General features: G+C 44.4%; 1 protein-coding gene across 8 annotated transcripts in view; it reads left to right on the forward strand.

The window, feature by feature from the left end:
* The first annotated feature begins 1038 nt into the window (after positions 1–1038).
* LOC148040960 (uncharacterized) overlaps positions 1039–17773 on the forward strand; it is a 40755-nt gene continuing 24020 nt past the window's right edge. For 6 of the 8 annotated variants that reach the window (XM_087675174.1, XM_087675183.1, XM_087675144.1 and 3 more), the window contains exons 1-4: positions 1039–1350; positions 1528–2518; positions 2650–5544; positions 5624–6033. In XM_087675174.1, coding sequence (XP_087531300.1) covers positions 1649–2518; positions 2650–5544; positions 5624–5920 — 4062 coding nt within the window. In that variant the 5' untranslated portion in view covers positions 1039–1350; positions 1528–1648 and the 3' untranslated portion in view covers positions 5921–6033. Of the gene's footprint in view, positions 1437–1527; positions 2519–2649; positions 5545–5623; positions 6034–17773 lie in introns of all 8 variants that reach the window. The other 2 variants (XM_087675152.1, XM_087675157.1) reach the window with 2 other exon arrangements.

Below are 17773 nucleotides of genomic sequence, written 5' to 3' on the forward strand. Positions count from 1 at the left end.
TTATGTTCATATTTAATGATCTTGCAAGCATGATCATGTATATTGGATCTATTTCTTAACGCTTGCACTTACTAGCATAGGCTTCTTCCTTGTTATGGACTAGATGAAGCAATGGCATCCCATAAGGTTGGTTTGTCTACCCTCCTCTCGAAGTTTTGTTATTGCCTTATGGTATGTAGTATAACATAAACATCTTACATGGGCTTATTATCAAATACTTGCCATGAGATGCCTTCGAAGATTTCACTCTTAAGAAAACCTAAGTGCATTCAAAAGATCATAAAAGACACATTTTTCTGTAAAATTGAGTTTAATAAAATGACCTCTTTGCTTTAGAAGCTTATGTTTGAAAAAAAAAGTGCTTAAAAAATCCCATTGTGAAAGCGTATGCCTTTTTTATAAATTTTTCTCAAATTGTTGATTTAATAAACCTCTCTTACTGAACTCTCATAGAGTACTTACATACCTCTTGGTGATCTCCGCCAAGAGCTTGCCTGCCCCTGCAAGTGCACCAAGAAAGCAAAAGAGGAGGTAGGCTAAGAAGAGGAAGAGATGTAGCCAACACATGCTCTAATGTGACTACCATGGCTTGCATTGTTGCCATCAAGGGGCACTATTGTTAATAAAGGGAATCGTAGCACTGAGGAAGAAGAAGAATATGCCATTTCAAGAAATGTAAACATGTCAAAAAGGGATAACCATACGGGTTATTGCATGGCCACATGCCATAGGTCAAAGTCCTAGCAAATGATTTTGAAATGGTGTGATTTTGGCAGAGGTACCATCTTATGAGCATTGCCCTAACTGGCAATATCAACAAACATGTCCTTAGGGGCAATTCTAATAAGGAGTGTTCGTGAAAAACATTTTTGGTAGTAGAACTCAAAGTTTGGAAGGATTTTTGAACAAGATACACAATTTGCCATTTTCATGACTAATTTTTAAATAAACCCTTGTTTTTTTAAAAGTTTAGGTTTTTTTTGGGAAATTATTACAATTAACGTTACATCAAAGCTTTCTTGTTTTTGTGAACTAATACGTTACAAGGTATTCGAGTTTTGGCAATTTCCACTTACAGAAAAGAGAATTCCGGTAATTTTCTGCGAAGACGCAATGCCAGAGTTGATTGGTTCCATTAATCAGCAGCAAGCAGCAACAACACAGTTTCAAGTGCAACTGTCAAAGAAGCGAACAAAGCCATGGAGCTGCAGAGAAAGGAGAGTTACACGGGGACATAAAGCCGCTGCAGAGACAGCAGGATTACACGGGACTAATTCATCGAGCTGCAGGTGTGAATCATATAATCAAAAGCTGAACTGAGTGCAAAAAACCACGATTCTTTTTATGCAGGTAGGTTGCTGTTTATCCATGATTACAAGTATGGTTGCGATTAGGATCTGCAGGCCATAGGTTGCAAACCTGAAAGTCCTATCTAGGTCCTCATCATCATCATCATCATCATCATCATCATCAAAATTCCTCTCTAGGTCCTCATCATCATCACCTAAATTCACTTAATATATGCAGGTTAGTTGCTGTTCATTCATGACTAGATGGAGGCCATTGGAGCAAACCTGAAAGTCTTTCTCAAGATCCTCATCATTTTCACCTAATTCACTCATTCATTAGATGTAAGGTTGCATAGGATATGGATGCCATTGGTGCAAACCTGAAAGTCCTCTCAAGATCCTCACCATTTTCACCTAATCCAGTCACTGAGCCTTCCTCCTCCTCCTCCTCCTCCTCCTCCTCAGCATCTTCCACTCCTTTGTCTTCTGCATCTCTCCCCTTCACGCCTCCATCATCGAATTTCAATTTCCCCCCGCCTTCACCTCCCCCCCCTCATAGCATTCCTCCTCCTCCTCCCCCTTCCCCTTCCCCATCTCTACTGTCTTCCTCTCTTCTCAGTTCGTCCATTCCTGCAAGAACATTCCCAGCTAGCAATCCCATTCCTGCCAGCACAAAGGTCACTATCCTCACTTCTTCTGCATCATCATTGCCACCGACCTCGCCTGGCACTTCTTTGTCAAGCCTCCCGTTAAATGTCCCTACTTCTGATGCTACTTACACCGTGGCCACCTCTGGTGGTCAAGGGCATGGAATGTTATCTGGAACAGAGACATCTGTGAACACTGCTGCTTCTAAGGGAGTGGTGGTCGTGGGAGTGGTTGGGCGATCAGAGGAGGATGTTTCCCAGCTTTTGAATCGTATTCTTGATGCCCAAGTATTCGGATCCTCATGTGCACTGAGTCAGGAGTACCCGGAGGTCAGGGATTCCAAGCAACTTGGTACTGATTCAAGCGTTTCTGATACTCACAAGCTTTCAAGACACATGGAATGGATCAAAAAACAGTTCAAGTGTCATCATGATGAAGATAAAGGTGTAGTGTATGTTCAATTTGCATGGGGATCTTTGCCCAAGCAGTTGCTGAACCAGGATCCTGGTACGGAGGGGTTGCATTCTTTGCTGGAAGAATCTGAAGGATTGTCTTTGCGGGGCCTCTTGTTCATGTTCTCAGTAAGATCAAATCTTTGCTTAGATTTCAATAATTAGGCATGTCCCTCATGTGCACGTTTTACAAAATCTGGCACAAGTGTATCTTGATCGGAAAGCATGTAGTATTCTGCTGATTTTTATGGTGTTAACAGGTTTGTCATATTGTCCTGCTTGTTCAAGAAAGCGCACGAGTTGACACACACCTGTTAAGGACCTTGCGCCTTTTGCAGAATGCAAAACATCTTCTGGCTCCATTTGTGAAAACACATGTTCTTCCTGGTTTGTACCCTACTCCAACTGCTATAGGCAGGGGTCCTGTGAGACCTCCATCTCGCTCAACAGGTCACTCCCCTGGAAGAAGTGGGCCAGGAGGAAGAACTGCTTCCACCATAGGGCTGATGTCTGGTTCAGCTCCATCTCTATTTCCAGGACAGTGCACGCCTGTGCTTCTTTTTGTGTTTCTTGAAGACTTCTTGGATATAACAGCAAGTTCTGTTCATGCCGCTGCTCAGAACAATGATAACAGCGAGCCCCATACTTCTGGAACTTCTCAGACAATGGGACCATTAATTACATCAAGACAAGCCCCTCAAGGAAAGGCATCAAATGCTGTAGTGATGCTGGCTAGATCAACCAACAGGTCGGAAGGAGGTCTGCGCAAGAAGCTGCATTCATCACTTGAGGCTCAGATTCGTTACCTGGTGAAAAAGTGCAAAGTTTTAGCAGGTTCTGGTGATAACATATCTGGCACAGGCTCAAATATGGGACCAAGGCTTCCAGGAAGTAGCATGGGTTCTGTGTCGGGTGTAGTAGGGGGCTCGGCACTTTTCGTATTGGATACCATGCGGGTAGCTTGTTTGCTGGACAAGGGTTCAAATCTAAACGGAGAAGCATTAGAAGCTGCATTAGTAGTGATGAATGATATACTTAGGGGAAAAGAAGTAGCAGAGAATGCCCTTACAGAGTTAACAAGTAACCTGGGGGAAGATGTACAGGTGATAAGAGATTTTCTCTGGAGGCAAGCAGAAATTTTAAGAGGGCGTGGTGGAGTTTTGAGCAATTCAACTGGTGGTTCCATGGGGGTTGGGATGGTTGCAGCTGCAGCAGCTGCTGCAGCCGCTTCAGCTGCAGCCGGAGCATTTGCAGGTTCAGGTGGACAGTTGAAACCTTTAGGCAACCCCCCCGAGCTTCCAAGCATTTCAAACTGGACTTCTGCTTGTCAGATAATGCTCGAGGCGCTTGTGGCTGGTGGAGGTCATCTGTATGGTGATGCCAGCAAACTTCCCGTAAAGGCTGTCCAAAATTCTCGAAGCTCACGTAAGGGAGCTTTGCAGCCTGCTGATGTCTCTACTCAAGGTAAAGATGCATTGGCAATGACACTGGCAATGTTACAGCACGGCATGGGACTTGAAATGAAGTTTTCAGCTGATTGGTGCAAGCGTACACTTCCAGTGGCAATTGCTGCTTATTCAAAGGGCTTACCTGCTTGTTATCCAACTGTTGTTCATCTAACTCACCTGGAGAAGGCATTGAGCATTTTCCAATCAATGGTCAGGGGTCCAGCAGTAGCTTTGTATACAGGGAAGCTCAAAGATGAGTGTATGGCCATTTGGAAGTCTGGAAGGCAGCTCTGTGATGCCATAAGCCTTACTGGAAAACACTGTATTCATAAAGTCCATGATGATGTGCGAAAAGACCAATCAGAAACAACTGGTGACAGTGATGCAAAGACACATTCAAGTGGCATGGTTTTTTTGCATGCTTGTGCATGTGGAAGAACGAGAAAGTTACGGGATGATCCTTTTGATTATGAGAGTGCTAATGTGACATTCTTTAGATTTCCGAACTGTGAAGACCTCTTGCCCTCACTTGAAATCCCTGATTGTGAAGGTAACAAGCCTCTTGGTGGTTCAGCCTGGAGTTTGGTGCGATTAGGTGGTGCAAAGTATTATCAACCTAGTACAGGTTTGCTCCAAAGTGGATTTGTTCACAGTAAGAAGTTCCTCTCCCCATGGAATATTCCTTACATCTGTGATTATCAAGCACAAGCTACTAGTGCCCGTGAACAACAAGCTAATGAACTTCCAAAAGCTTCACATTCATTGGTCAGGACCATGAGCTTTTTGGATGCTCTAGAACACGGCAAGATGATTGCCTCCAATGAAACTGATATTTATTCGTGTGTAGATGGGAAGAGTGTGACAACTGACAAGAAAAACAAATCATTGGTAAAGCCTCAAACAAACGAAAGGAAGCAGGTGTTACTGGCTGGTTCTACTTTGCAGGGAGATGAAAGAAGGCTTTTTGCAGATGTTGTGGCGAGAACTATACATGATGAAGACTTGGCCTTTCCTCCACTGCAGCAAAAGCAGATGCATTATTTTGGCCAAAGAAATGTTTGGCAGGATGGGCTTAAGGAGAAGAAAGTTAGTACACAATCTGTGCAACCAGGGCCTCGCATTTTGAGAAAAGATGGGCAGATGGCTTCTTTTGAGGGTAGTGAAGCTGTTTCAGAATTTAAGCCTAGAACAACTATCCCTGTTGCTTTTGGTGAAAATTCTTTATCTCACAGTATGAGTGAAAAAAGGGAAGATCTTGGTGTTGAAGAAGCAATTAGTTATATTGGATTTGAGCATGAGTGCCCTCGTGGCCATCGCTTTTTGTTATCTCTATCTCAGGTAGAAGCATTGGGCTTACCAGCAGGTGGAGATCCCTTGTCTGCAAAGTTGCAGAAAAGCAAAGACTTAGAAGCAAATGCAAAAGGTCCAAAGCACCAGGAGACTGAAGTTTCAAATGTGCACAATGGAGTGCCCTTAGAACATAGCTATCTGAAAAAATCTACTGGCACTCCAGGTTTTAATCTCGAAGCGCTCCATAAGACCCATTTCCGAGTTTTGAATGGTGGGACTGGGGAGGGTTACACGTTGCTCAATATGAATCTGCCTCTCTACATGACTTGCCCACACTGTAGCAAAACACCTGAGAAAAAGAAGAAAAATGCACCAACTTTTGCAGGAAACATTTCACAGCTGCAACGTGTATTCATGGTAATATCTTGACACATTCTGAATTGGTTTTCCATATGTCAGAATTATGACTAATGTTTTTCTTTGGGAATTTTCTCAGGTGACTCCAAAACTTCCTCTGTTGATTTCCACTTGTCCAACTGTCCAATTTGACAAGTCATGTATTCCTTCAGCATTTCAGCAACCAGGAGTGGAGTTCAGCTTAGGATGCAGTGTAGTGCTCCCCCCTGAGAGTTTTGTGGTTCTTCGGTTACCTTTTGTATACTTTCTAGAAATGGATGATGGGTCTAGATATCCTCTTAAATGTAAAGAATTTCAACCTGAGAGTTCTGCATGGCTGTTGAAAGGAAGCACTTTCAAAATCATATCAAATGATGAAGGCGGTATAAATGTGTGATTGTGAAACTTATCACTTCCGTCTCATGTTGAAAGAGGGATGCCTGTCCAAGGTTCCTCACAAGAATGGAGCAGGAGCATGCTAAACACAGCTTCTTGACTACTTCTCATAAGGTATTGTTACACTGCTTGGGTTCCTCTGCTTAATGTCTGAACTGGTTGAGATTGTTTTGAATAAATTTAGAATACAGATTTCAGATATTAATTCTTGTTTGGGCCTGTCTCATTTTACCAGTTTCTTTTTACATAACGTGACTGCAATGTTTTGCGTCAAATCAAGGCTTTCATTTGCACAGCATATAGACGAGCAGAAAACAAGGATACGGCACTTATAAATTCAATCATGTCTTCTATGTTACGGAATAGCATCTGTGAGGATACACTAGGGTTTACCGAGAAAACACAGACTGTACGAACACAATTAACACAATGAACTCAGACAAAATGCAAATCAAGAAGATGTGAAGAATGAATGCTGAATAAATGAGGTAAAGGTACAACTGTATGCTCAAGGAGCAGAGGCTGTCCAACAGCCACTCTTTTGTGGAAGCAGGTTAAGGGAGATTGTCAAACAATGCCATCCTCCTTGATAGCTTCCAAGTGTAGCAAACCACTACTTGTGATGTAGAAATCTGTAGACGATGAGTATCATTACATCCTTGGACATTTTGATGGGTGCTAGTAGCAATGGTCATAGTGGTTATTGTCAGGGCGGCCGAATCCTATGTATAGGACTCGAGGCCCTATTGTGCACACCATTGTGTGATCACCACTCTTGGACTCTTGGCCCATCGACAGACGCATCCGTAGATTGGGATGTTGTGGACTGGTGGTATGGGACATGAGCTCTTGGGATGTCGTTGTAACTCGGTTGCAATGGCCTCACAATGGTTATTAAAGTGACCTAGTGCAAGTGCACTAGGGGTACTCTATGGTTAGTATAGCCAAATCCTATTTATAGGACTAAAGGCCCTATTGTGCATATCATTGTGTGATCACTACTCTTGGACTCTTGGACTATGACCGATGCACCCATAGATTGGGATGGTGTGGGCTAGTGATATGGGACACCGGCTCTTGGGATGTGGTAATGACCCGGTTGTAGTTGGATCCTAGGCTTGAAAGTGATATGGGACACCGGCTCTTGGGACGTGGTTATGATTTGGTTGTAGTTGGATCCTAGGCTTGAAGGTGAGCTCGTTTGGCTCTATGGTTGGGAGATGAGTCTAATCTCCATTCCTTTTATATTCTTTGTAGTGGGTATGGCTTGTATCATGTCTTGTGTGGAGGTTGGATCCTAGGGGAATGTTTTATTTGTATGTAGTCCATAGTCGACTTTTTGCATGATATGGAGGAGATGATGAGGATTATAAGGGAAAGCATTAAAACGGCCCAGGATTATGCTACGTTCTATGCTAACTATACTTGTACTCCTTGAGAGCTCTAGGAGGGCATGCGGTTTTACTTTAAAGTCCCAAAGGACTCTGATTCAATAACACTATCGACAAGTGCTACATGTTATCTTCAAGGTATTGTGGTCCTTTCTAGATTACCAAGAAGATAAGTAGCATGTCTTGCAAGTTGGATTTATCATTGAATATCTAAGTTCACCCAGTGTCCCATGTGAGTCGTTTGAAAGAATGATTGGGGCAAGATGAATTGATATTGTGGATTGAGGAAGTTTTTCAACTCGAGGACACAACTCGTTATATTCAGACTTTGTTGGGTTTCACTCACGCTTGCTCTCACAGAGGAGTGTCGGTGATCAGTAGGACACAGGGGCACTTTTTACTCTCGGTACGAGAGGTTTTTTCCCCTAGACTTAGTCTTCTTTCGTATGTGCTTATGTCACACACTTATGTTCACTTATCGTGTTCGGGTGTGAGCACCTCCTATAACCCTAAGGTTTAAGGGTTGTACTTTGTACTTTCAGCTTACACTCTTTCAATCTATTGCATTGGGTGTCGTGCTTCACTCTCCACACTGTCTATTGCACTCTCAGCTGAGCTTCGATCCTCTCACCCTCTCACATTTGGTATCAGAGCTGAGTACAGCTGTCTGCTCTTTGTGTTCAGCTCAGACTGCACTTCCTTTGCTCAATAATAACCAGCAGCCTGTCTCAGAGGTGGCCACCCACTCAAGGTGTATCTATCAGCTGGAACAGCCAGTGATGTGCAACAGTCAGCGACCTGCAGCCTGTACCAGCGCCAGTGCCAGTGCCAGCTGCCCCTGACCAACGCAACCCGCCTCTGCCCTGCGACGCCCAGCTCGCCTGTGCCTGAACCTTCCACTTGTGCAGCTCCCCTGCGCCCTGCGTTGCCTGCCACTGCCCCTGCAGCCCGTTTGTACTCCCGCCCGCCTATGGCCAGTGCTGCCCCTGCAGCCTCAATGCCTAGACCACCAGTCGACCACCAGTCCGTCACCCGCTCAGGCCGCCCGCCACCAATTTGACTGGTTTTTGTGCCAGGTACAAAAATTTTCAATTAAAAATTACTTTTTTATTCCAGATTCATCTCTGGGGAAGGGGCTTTTGCCCGGGCAGGCACAAGCAGTCTTGATATGTGTTTGGGACAATTTATACAGAAATTTCTTGGCAAATAAGTCAAGAATTTTGGGGCTTTTGGGTTTTGTGAAGACATTGGTACATGTTTCAGTCTGAAATAGACAGTTTTTGAGCATTTTGGGACAATAAAATTTGGGGTTTTTGCTTCTACAGTGTTGCTGAGCATTTATTGCACCTTGGACTGCGTGTATTACAGAAGTTTTGATAGTGTACCTCAGTGTACTAATTGCTACAAGCTATTTGCTGTAATTTCTGGAAATTTTGGAGATTTCCAGGTTATTCCAGCTTGGACATTGCTCTTTTGCCTTCTCTTGGTATCATGGCAAATTAGGGAGGAGATGTATTTACCTATGTATCCAAGAAGGACAGATTGGATGGTAACAACTACTCAATTTGGTCCTTCATGATGAAGAATGTGCTTGTTGCGAAAAATCTTTGGTTCTACGTCAGTGGAGAAGAAGTTAGGCCTGGAGTTGTGGCTCCTGCTATTCCTCCTCTAGGAGGACATGGACAACGGGCACCTTAACCTGCTTAGCCTGCTCCACTTCAGCCACTTCCCCAAAGATTAGCAGCTCAAAAAGCATGGGATACATGGGATACACAGGCTTTGTCGCTGATTACATTGGCAGTTCAACGGTCCATCATTCCTCACATTCGATCTGCAACTTCTTCACGAGAAGCTTGGCTAACTTTGGAGCAGATGTATGCTGGTAAGAATGAGACTCGCATCTCTTTCTTAAAGAAACCGCTTGAAACATTAAAAATGGATGAGGGTGATTCTATGCAAGATCACTTGAATAAAATTCAGGATGCACTCATTACCTCCTTCGTATTTGGCTTTTCATATGGCCCTAAACCTCACCATGAGGATTGCCCTATAGCCTATTTCCTTTCTTTAGTTAGTCAGTTTGCTTCTAGAGGAGGAGCAAACAAGAAGAAATAGTGGTGTGGATGTCATAGCCTCTGAGTAGGCTTTTATGGCTAGATAGAAGGGCAAAGGCAGCCAAGTAAAGAATGCTCCGCAGAGCTCTGGGACTTTAGACACTTTAGAGGGTAATAAAGAACAAGGGGGCACGTAAGCCAAGAAAGGCAAATGCCATTATTGCAAGAAGCCAGGCCACTACATCACTGAGTGTAGAAAGCACAACACCAAGGAGAAGAAAAAGGAATCATGGATGTTTGTTTCTGATGCTCCTTCCATTGCTATTGAGTCAGCGTTCTTTGTTGCAGATAGGGACTATTGTTTTTACACATGTAGTTATGACTCTTCTTGGGTTGATAGAGCATTTAGCTCTACTGAGGATGCAGACACTTGGTTTTTTGACAGTGGTGCTTCTAGGCACATTACATCTCACAGAGATTTATTTGCTTTTGTTGGTGCAGCTCGAGTTGGCAAGTCTGTACAGTGTGCCAACAATGCATCATACCCTGTTCGAGGTATTGGGGAGATTGTGCTCACAGCCATTGATGGCTCTATTCTCCGCCTATAGGATGCTTTGTTTGTGCCAAGTGTATAAGGAAGAATCTGCTCTCTATTTCTTCTTTGGCACATTGTGGATTGCAAGTCACCTTTGACGATAACAGATGCATGGTGAGAGACAAGGAACACATGACTTTGGTCTTGAGTGGCACTTTATGCCATGGGTTATATGAGTTGGATGCTCTTTCAGTTGATTAGTCAACGTACTTGTTTGGCATCCACTCTTACTCTTGCTATGATACAGGCAGAGTTATGGCATGCTCGGATGGGGCATGTGAACTATGGTATCTTAATGCTCTTACAACGTACATAGATGCTAGATGGATTACCTCTTCTAGAGAGACCTCCTGAGCACTTGTGTGAATGATGCATTTTGGGGAAAATGCATTGGTTTTCGTTTCCTCGTGATGTTACTTTTAGAGCCACAGCCAGGTTGTACCATGATGACGCAGCAAATGGATATCTCCAAACAGTAAGGCGATGGTTGAAAATAGGCTGCCTAGGGCTGAATAGTGATGGGGTGCAGTTGGTGATAGTTGGACAGCAGATGGTAGGTGGTTGATAGATGAAATCTGCACGGTAGAGGGAGAAACATGCCCAAAAGGATGAGGTTGTTGTTGGGTAGCCTGTCTATTTATAGATTTAAATATTACTTTTAATGTCACATTAATGTCACACAAGTGTTTGCTGAAAATGACAAGTGTAGAGGTAGTTGTCTTCTCAAAATGACACATGTCCTCTTCTAGATGTCACATGTTACTTTTCTAGACAAAAAAGCTTTCAAACCTTCTACTCTAAAAATATTCCAAATGGTTAAGAATTTGAGGTAGTTGCTAAAGATAAAATTGTTCCTTGTGAAATTCCGGAGCATTTGCCATGAACAGATTTTCCATCTGAATAACTTTTAAAAATAGTAATCTCCTAAATTTTAGGAGTCACCAAATTTAGCTTTTGGAGAGTTTCATTATATAGGTTTACCGATCGTGGTTTATTTCTTTGATTATGAGCATTTGGTTTCACTTTTTGAAACCACTTATTATATGAGCTTCTAGTCAATGTGACTATTTGAGTGTAAAAGTCAGTCATTTGAGCTTTCTGATCAATCAGATCGCCCGTCTAAACTTTTAATTTCTCTTGGGCATCTCATCAATGATGACCCAAGTATAATTATAGGGCATTTTGGCCATTGGCCAATCTTAAATAGAAAGATGAATATTTAATCGTATTTTGAAACACTTAAATAATACAAATTGCCTTTCAAAGTACATGAGCATCAAATTAATTTGGAATCACCGAGCCAAAATGTCTTGATAAGAATTGATATACAAAAGATTTGTTACAGTCTTCCTCTTGCTAGCGCTTACTTCTCTACTGTTGTCTATGTCCCTCTTTGGTGGATACCTCAGTTCATGGTGGTGACCGGCATCCATCAGCACCTGGCGATCAATCCATAGCCCTCCAAACCTTATGTTTGTTGCTGGTGACAGTGTCCACATGTTGGCAACTGTCCAAATCTTATGTTTGCTGCTGGCGACAGTGTCCACATGTTAGTAGCAGTTTTCAGCCATCACCATTTGATAGAGGAGCTTTAGGACGGCGTTTGCTGTCACTGATCACATTTGGAGGCTGCATGCTTTGATTTGGGATCCGTATAGAGTATGAGGCTCTCGATTGGAAAGTTTATCATCATCATAATTAATAACTCTCAAAGGAAGGATGACTTCAAACACTTCCTCACTGTGAAGTTGATATATCATCATTTCCATTATCATCTACTTTTCAATTTGCACAAAATCCTGCATTTTCACTTGCAACAACTCTTTGAACTCCACAGTTTCCAATCCTACTCATCGCATCCTTCTCTTTTGCTACATCTCACTCTATATTTACAACATTTTCCAGATTCCTATTCACTGTTCCAGTTGTCCAAACTCACCACACTAGTGGGATTTTTAACATAGGCACATCCTATTCGTTTAGGTCCTTTGCTTTTGTAGTCAGGTGGTGGAGATGTACTGGTGGTGGGGGTTTATTTGCAAAACCAAGCTTCTATGGAAACCTATATGCAAGGGTATCCCATCCACGTGCCTCAAGCTCCACCCTGCTCTCCCATTTCCCAAGTGGCCATACAGTTTGCCAACATGACAATACTAATTGGGCCATTCTACATCTTTTCGGCATTTGGACCATCCACAACTCAGTCACCTTCTTGGGAATATCTCTAGAGTCACTATGCCAATCACTTTGATGCCTCATTTAGCACCTAGTTATCCCCATTGCTATCCTATGCCACCCACCTATCGCCCTTCTTAAGCCATCCATCCATTTGCATTAGCTAAGCACATGCTCATGGATAAGACTTGCTTTAATGGGTCTAACTTTATCACTTGGTGTAATTTGATGTGGCATGCCTTGGATTCCCAAGGCTTGTGGAAACTTATGTAGGGGCAGGAACCCCAGCCTAACCCTCCATGGTTTTCATATGAGGTAGTTTATTCTTGGAAGAGTAGAAACGCCATAGCTATAGTCAAGTTGATGCAGGGTCTTATGCTTTAATTTTACTCTCAACTCCAACACTTTGACGTTGCATTTGAGTGTTAGATGCATCTAGTTGATCGCTATAGGGCTCGCGATTCAATCGGCAATTGCTTGCTCAATTTACCACCATTGGCTTACCCAAGTAGGCTGATGATTGAGTCACTTTGTTTATGAACAAATGACTACCAAAATATTTCAATTTGATCCTACAAGTTATCTCAAAGTCCCAGTTACCTATCTTCTATGAGTTTAACTGTCAACTCATTAATTTCATAAGAAATCCCAATTTTCATATTCAGAGGGGGCTTTGACTTTTCGGAAGGTGAAGCAGAGTGTTGGAAAGAACAACACCAAGACTAAGTTTGATAGTGAGGAGCAAAGTAACTCCCCTCTAGGATTGAAACTAGATTGACAAAATGCCCCCAAAAGAATAGATATTGTTAACATTGCCAAAATGCCATTCACTTTGATGATGAGTGCCACTCAAAGGCCAAGGGGAGTTCGCCTAGACGATCCTTTTTTCCACCTAGGAACTCAAGTATATCAGGCAATGACACTTTAGTGCCACCTTCACACCCAAGAGGGGGCCCTCCACCCAAGGAGGGTAGATCTGTTGCGCACATCGCAGCAGGACCATTTGCCCCTCGTTACACCCGAGGGGTTGTTTGATTGTTCTGCCAATGCCACTCCTATGGACTTCGGTCCTCAGGCACTCTACCCAAATCCAACACACCACATTGACAAGCACTTTTCATTGAAGTTGAGATTTGTGTGTTTCATGGTCTTGTGTGGGTTTTTTTTGCTCCTAATGTGTCTATCAAGTTGACACTAACCCCTATAGGACCTACTTGTTGAACGGAGTAGAGACTTGATTGTTTGGCACTCCTTATCTTGGTTTCCTTTATTCGATGGAGCTCGACACTTTGGACCAGCAGGGAGTCTTTTCCTCTTGAGGCCAAGTTCTTGCCTTCCTTGAGGTGACCTTGGAGGCTTCATTTCATAGGTTTTCAGCTGGACATGCATCTCACTCTTCTTATTTGGGTCCTTGTCTTTCCCCACATTGACATTGATATCTTGGGGAGAGATAGGGTGCTTACTTCTCCTTCCACTATCTAGTGGTGAGAGGAGGCGGCATTCTTCTCTTGGTGGTTACAAGATCTTAGTTTTGCATACCATCTTGATGATCATGATTGTAAGAGGACGCTTGGGAAAGTGAATAATTCCCTTGCGAGGCCACTGCCTAAGTGGCACCATTACATACCATTTTGCTTGAGCATGACATTGTGCATTGTCCTTTGCATTATCCCATGCATTAACATTTTGTTCTTATAAACACATGGGTATGCATATTTATCCCTTCTTTGTCAAAGAGTGGTCGAATTTGGATCCACCATATTTGTGGCAGCTCACATGGTAGTTTTCTAGGGTAGACTCTTGGCAATATTCCACACATACCTTCCATATTATCTTGTTCATTGATACCCATGGGTGGAGGGGATTGCTTTCTGTTTTATGATGTGTTAGATATGACCATTCTTTTTATTTTTCCCTTGGGGCACAAATCCTTCATAGAATCAAAACAAACCCAAAGAAAAAAAAAAGAACAAAGTAGTTTCATTGCCTTTGCAGATCTTGGTAGGCCAATGGGTAGTGGCTGAGCACCCTTTGTCCAATGCCATGACCTCTTTGGGGTGGCCCTTTGGGATACTAAGGTAAGATAACCATCACCTCTATAGCCTTGGTCGATGCTTTGGCTGCTTTATGGTGGGGTGTCTTGGGGTGATTATGGGCTGAACTATGCTTTGTAGTCCTTTCCTGGTTCGAAAGAGGGTATTGAGCTAAAATATGCATTATAACTTATATATTGATTAGCTCTTTATTAAGGCCCCAAAACTTAACTATTACAAACTTTCCTAGAGTGTTTGTGTCCTAAATCCTAATTTGGGAGATCCACACATCTATAAATAGGAGGCAGCCTGTCCACTCAGCCTTAATTTCGTTTTCAGGTCTTCCTCTTGTTGATGCTTGCTTCTCCATTGCTGTCTACATCCCTCCTTGGCGGATACTTCAATTCATGGTGATGACCAGCATCCATCAGCACCTGCGATCAGTCTACAACCCTCCAGACCTTGTGTTTGCTGCTGGCAACAGTGTCCAGCCTGCTGATGGCAGTTTTCAGCCATTGCCATTTGACAAAGGAGCTGCAGGACTTTGCTTTTGCTGCTTCTAGGTCATTTGCTGTCTGCATTTGCAGCATACCAGCTGGCGCCATCATCATCAGGGGGAGTATGTGTCAGAGTGCAGCGGTGCGGAAGCGTAGGACTGAGAGAGAGAGAACGCAGAGAGAAGAGAGAGAAAGAGACAGTGGAAGATGAAGATCTGCTGTATAAAGTGTGCTGTATACAAAGATATGCAGATATATACACGGGCGCAGTGCGCTGGACTGTGTGTCTCCACCTCGACGATGCAACCTACTATTCACCTCGAAGTCCGTTGCAGTCTGCATGATCTCCTGTCTGAAATCTGCAAACAGAGACGGAATCTGCGCGAGCCTCCAACCTGTAATCTGCGAGCAGAAGAGTGTGTGGAGATTGCAAAAAACTCGGCTATAAATAGCCAAAATCTGGGTGCCAAATAACTGCAGGTCGGTTGCATTAAATGCAGCCGACTGTACTGAAGCAGGTCGGACTGCCACGTGGCAGTCCGACTGGACTGTGGACTACAGTCCGACCAGGTGACTGATCTCTAACACCCCCTCTCAGAGCCTGGGCGGGGCAGAAGCCTGAGGGATTTGGCATGTCTCCGAAGTAGAGCCTGGGGAAGCGCCTTCGTAAACAAATCTGCAAGATTGTCCTCCGTCTTGCAGTACTCCACAGTGATGGTCTCATCCAGAAGCTTCTCTTTGATAAAGTGGTACTGGATCTCTATGTGCTTAGTCCGGGCATAAAAAACAGGATTCCGTGCCAAGGCAATGCAACTCTCATTGTCGCATTGTAGCAAAGTAGGACGAGTCTGGGTGCAGCCAAGCTCCTCCAACAATCTCCGAAGCCACACAGCCTCACATGTGGTGGAAGACGCGGCCCGATACTCCGCCTCAGTAGACGAAAGGGCTATTGTGGGCTGCTTCTTGCTACTCCATGAGATAACACCTGCATCCAAGGTAAAATAGTAACCTGTAGTAGACCGCCTGTGGTCCACATCACCAGCCCAATCCGAGTCGCTCCAACCTGCAAGTACAAGATCTGAACCACCTGTGCCTGCTGGATAGTGAATCCCTAAATCAGATGTCCCCCTCAAATACCGAAGTATCCTCTGGGCAGCCTGCCAATGCACCGTCTGAGGTTCACTCATGAACCCCGCCAAGAGCCCAACAGCAAAACAAAGATCAACACGAGTGTTGAGGAGCCAAATCAATGATTCAATCAACTGACGATAGCGGGAAGCATCCGCCATGGGAGAAGCTGAATGGGAAGTGGCCTTCCAGTTCGGATCCATAGGAGTAGAAAGGGGCCGACAATCCTCCATCGCAAAAGAAACCAAGAGCTCTTGTACATATCTCTGCTGAGAGATGAAGATCCCCCTCTGAGACTGATAAATCTCATGGCCCAAAAAGAAATGGAGTAGACCCAAGTCCGTCATCTCGAACGTCCGATGTAAAGCTGCCTTCGTCTCTTTGACCTTCTGTGCATGATCACCTGTGACAATCAAATCATCAACATACAACACAAAAAGCACACAACTAGCCTCGGAAGTGTGTATATAAAGCTGCGGATCGGCCTTGGAACACCGATATCCCAACTGTGACTGAAGGAACGAATCAATCTTCTCGTTCCATGTACGCGGAGCCTGCTTGAGGCCATACAAGGCCTTCTTCAACCTGTAGACTTTCCCATCTGAAGATCCAAAGCCAGGAGGCTGCTCTACATAGATCTCCTCCTTCAAATCACCATTGAGGAAGGCCGACTTCACATCCAACTGGTAGACAGGCCATCTCCTATGGCCAGCCAAGGCAAGAACAGCTCGAATAGTCGCCATACGAGCAGTGGGGGCAAAAGTGTCATGACAATCAATCCTTGGGCGCTGTGCAAAACCTTTAGCAACAAGGCGAGCCTTGTGCTTGTCCAAAGAACCATCGCTAAGGTACTTGGTCTTGAAGACCCATTTGACGCCAATCACCTTCTTATTCGGGGGGCGAGGGACGAGTGACCAAGTGCCATTCCTCTCAATAGTCTCCAACTCGGCTTTCATAGCTTTCTTCCATGGTGCGGATAGTAAAGCCTCCTTCACGGAGGTGGGCTCTCGATCCTGCATAACACGGGTCATCAAACAATAGTTAGAGCAAACAAGCTCCGTAGAATGTGCCTGGTGCCTCCGTGACTGCCGCGGACCATCCTGCGGTCCCCACTCCTCAGGGACCCCCTCGGTCCTTGAATCACGGAGTGTGTCACGGGCCCAACGAGAAGGAGGCCGGGGACCTCTCCTCGTCTCTCTCCGTCAGCGGAAGACTCTGGGATATCCACCGGTGGTAACTCCTCGGGGGTGACCGGTGGAACAGTAGACTCTGTATTAGAAACAGAATCGGAATCAAAAGGCGCGGGCTCCAAAGGAACTGTCTCGAGAGCCCAACTCTCCCCTGGATCTCCAAGAACGGGATGCTCCTCACCCGCTGCTATGGCTGGAACCTCCACGAACCATACATCTCGACTGGTGTACACATCCCGCTTGACGGGATCATACAAACGATAGCCTTGGGACTGAGAGCTGTAGCCAACAAACACCTATCTTCGGGAAGCTGCTTCAAATTTATCACGATGAGTCTTGGGAATGTGAACATAGGCATCACACCCAAAGACCCTAAAATAAGAAACATCGGGCTTAGTCCCAAAGTAAGCCTCAAAAGGTGTCATCCCATCAACGGCCGAAGTGGGGGATTGGTTAAGGATGTGGACTGCAATAGCCACAGCCTCGGCCCACAGAAAGTGAGGTGTCTGTCGGTGCTCCATCATGGTGCGCGCCATCTCGATCACACTTCGGTTCTTCCGTTCAAGAATGCCATTTTCTTGAGGAGTGTTGGTGTTAGCAAACTCCTGGTGAATACCTTTATCTGCACAAAACCGAGCAAACTCATTAGAAACAAATTCACCACCCTTGTCGGATCGCAAGGTCTTCAATCTCCGGCCCGATCGGTTCTCCTCAAAGAGAAGCCAATCCTTGAAGTGGGAGAAAGCTTCTGACTTCAACGCCAAGAAATAGGCCCATGTCATCCTGCTGTA

This window comes from Lygodium microphyllum, chromosome 1 (genome assembly GCF_053477565.2).
Source record: "Lygodium microphyllum isolate KBCC chromosome 1, Lygodium_microphyllum_v1.1.10, whole genome shotgun sequence".
Taxonomy (NCBI): Eukaryota; Viridiplantae; Streptophyta; class Polypodiopsida; order Schizaeales; family Lygodiaceae; genus Lygodium; species Lygodium microphyllum.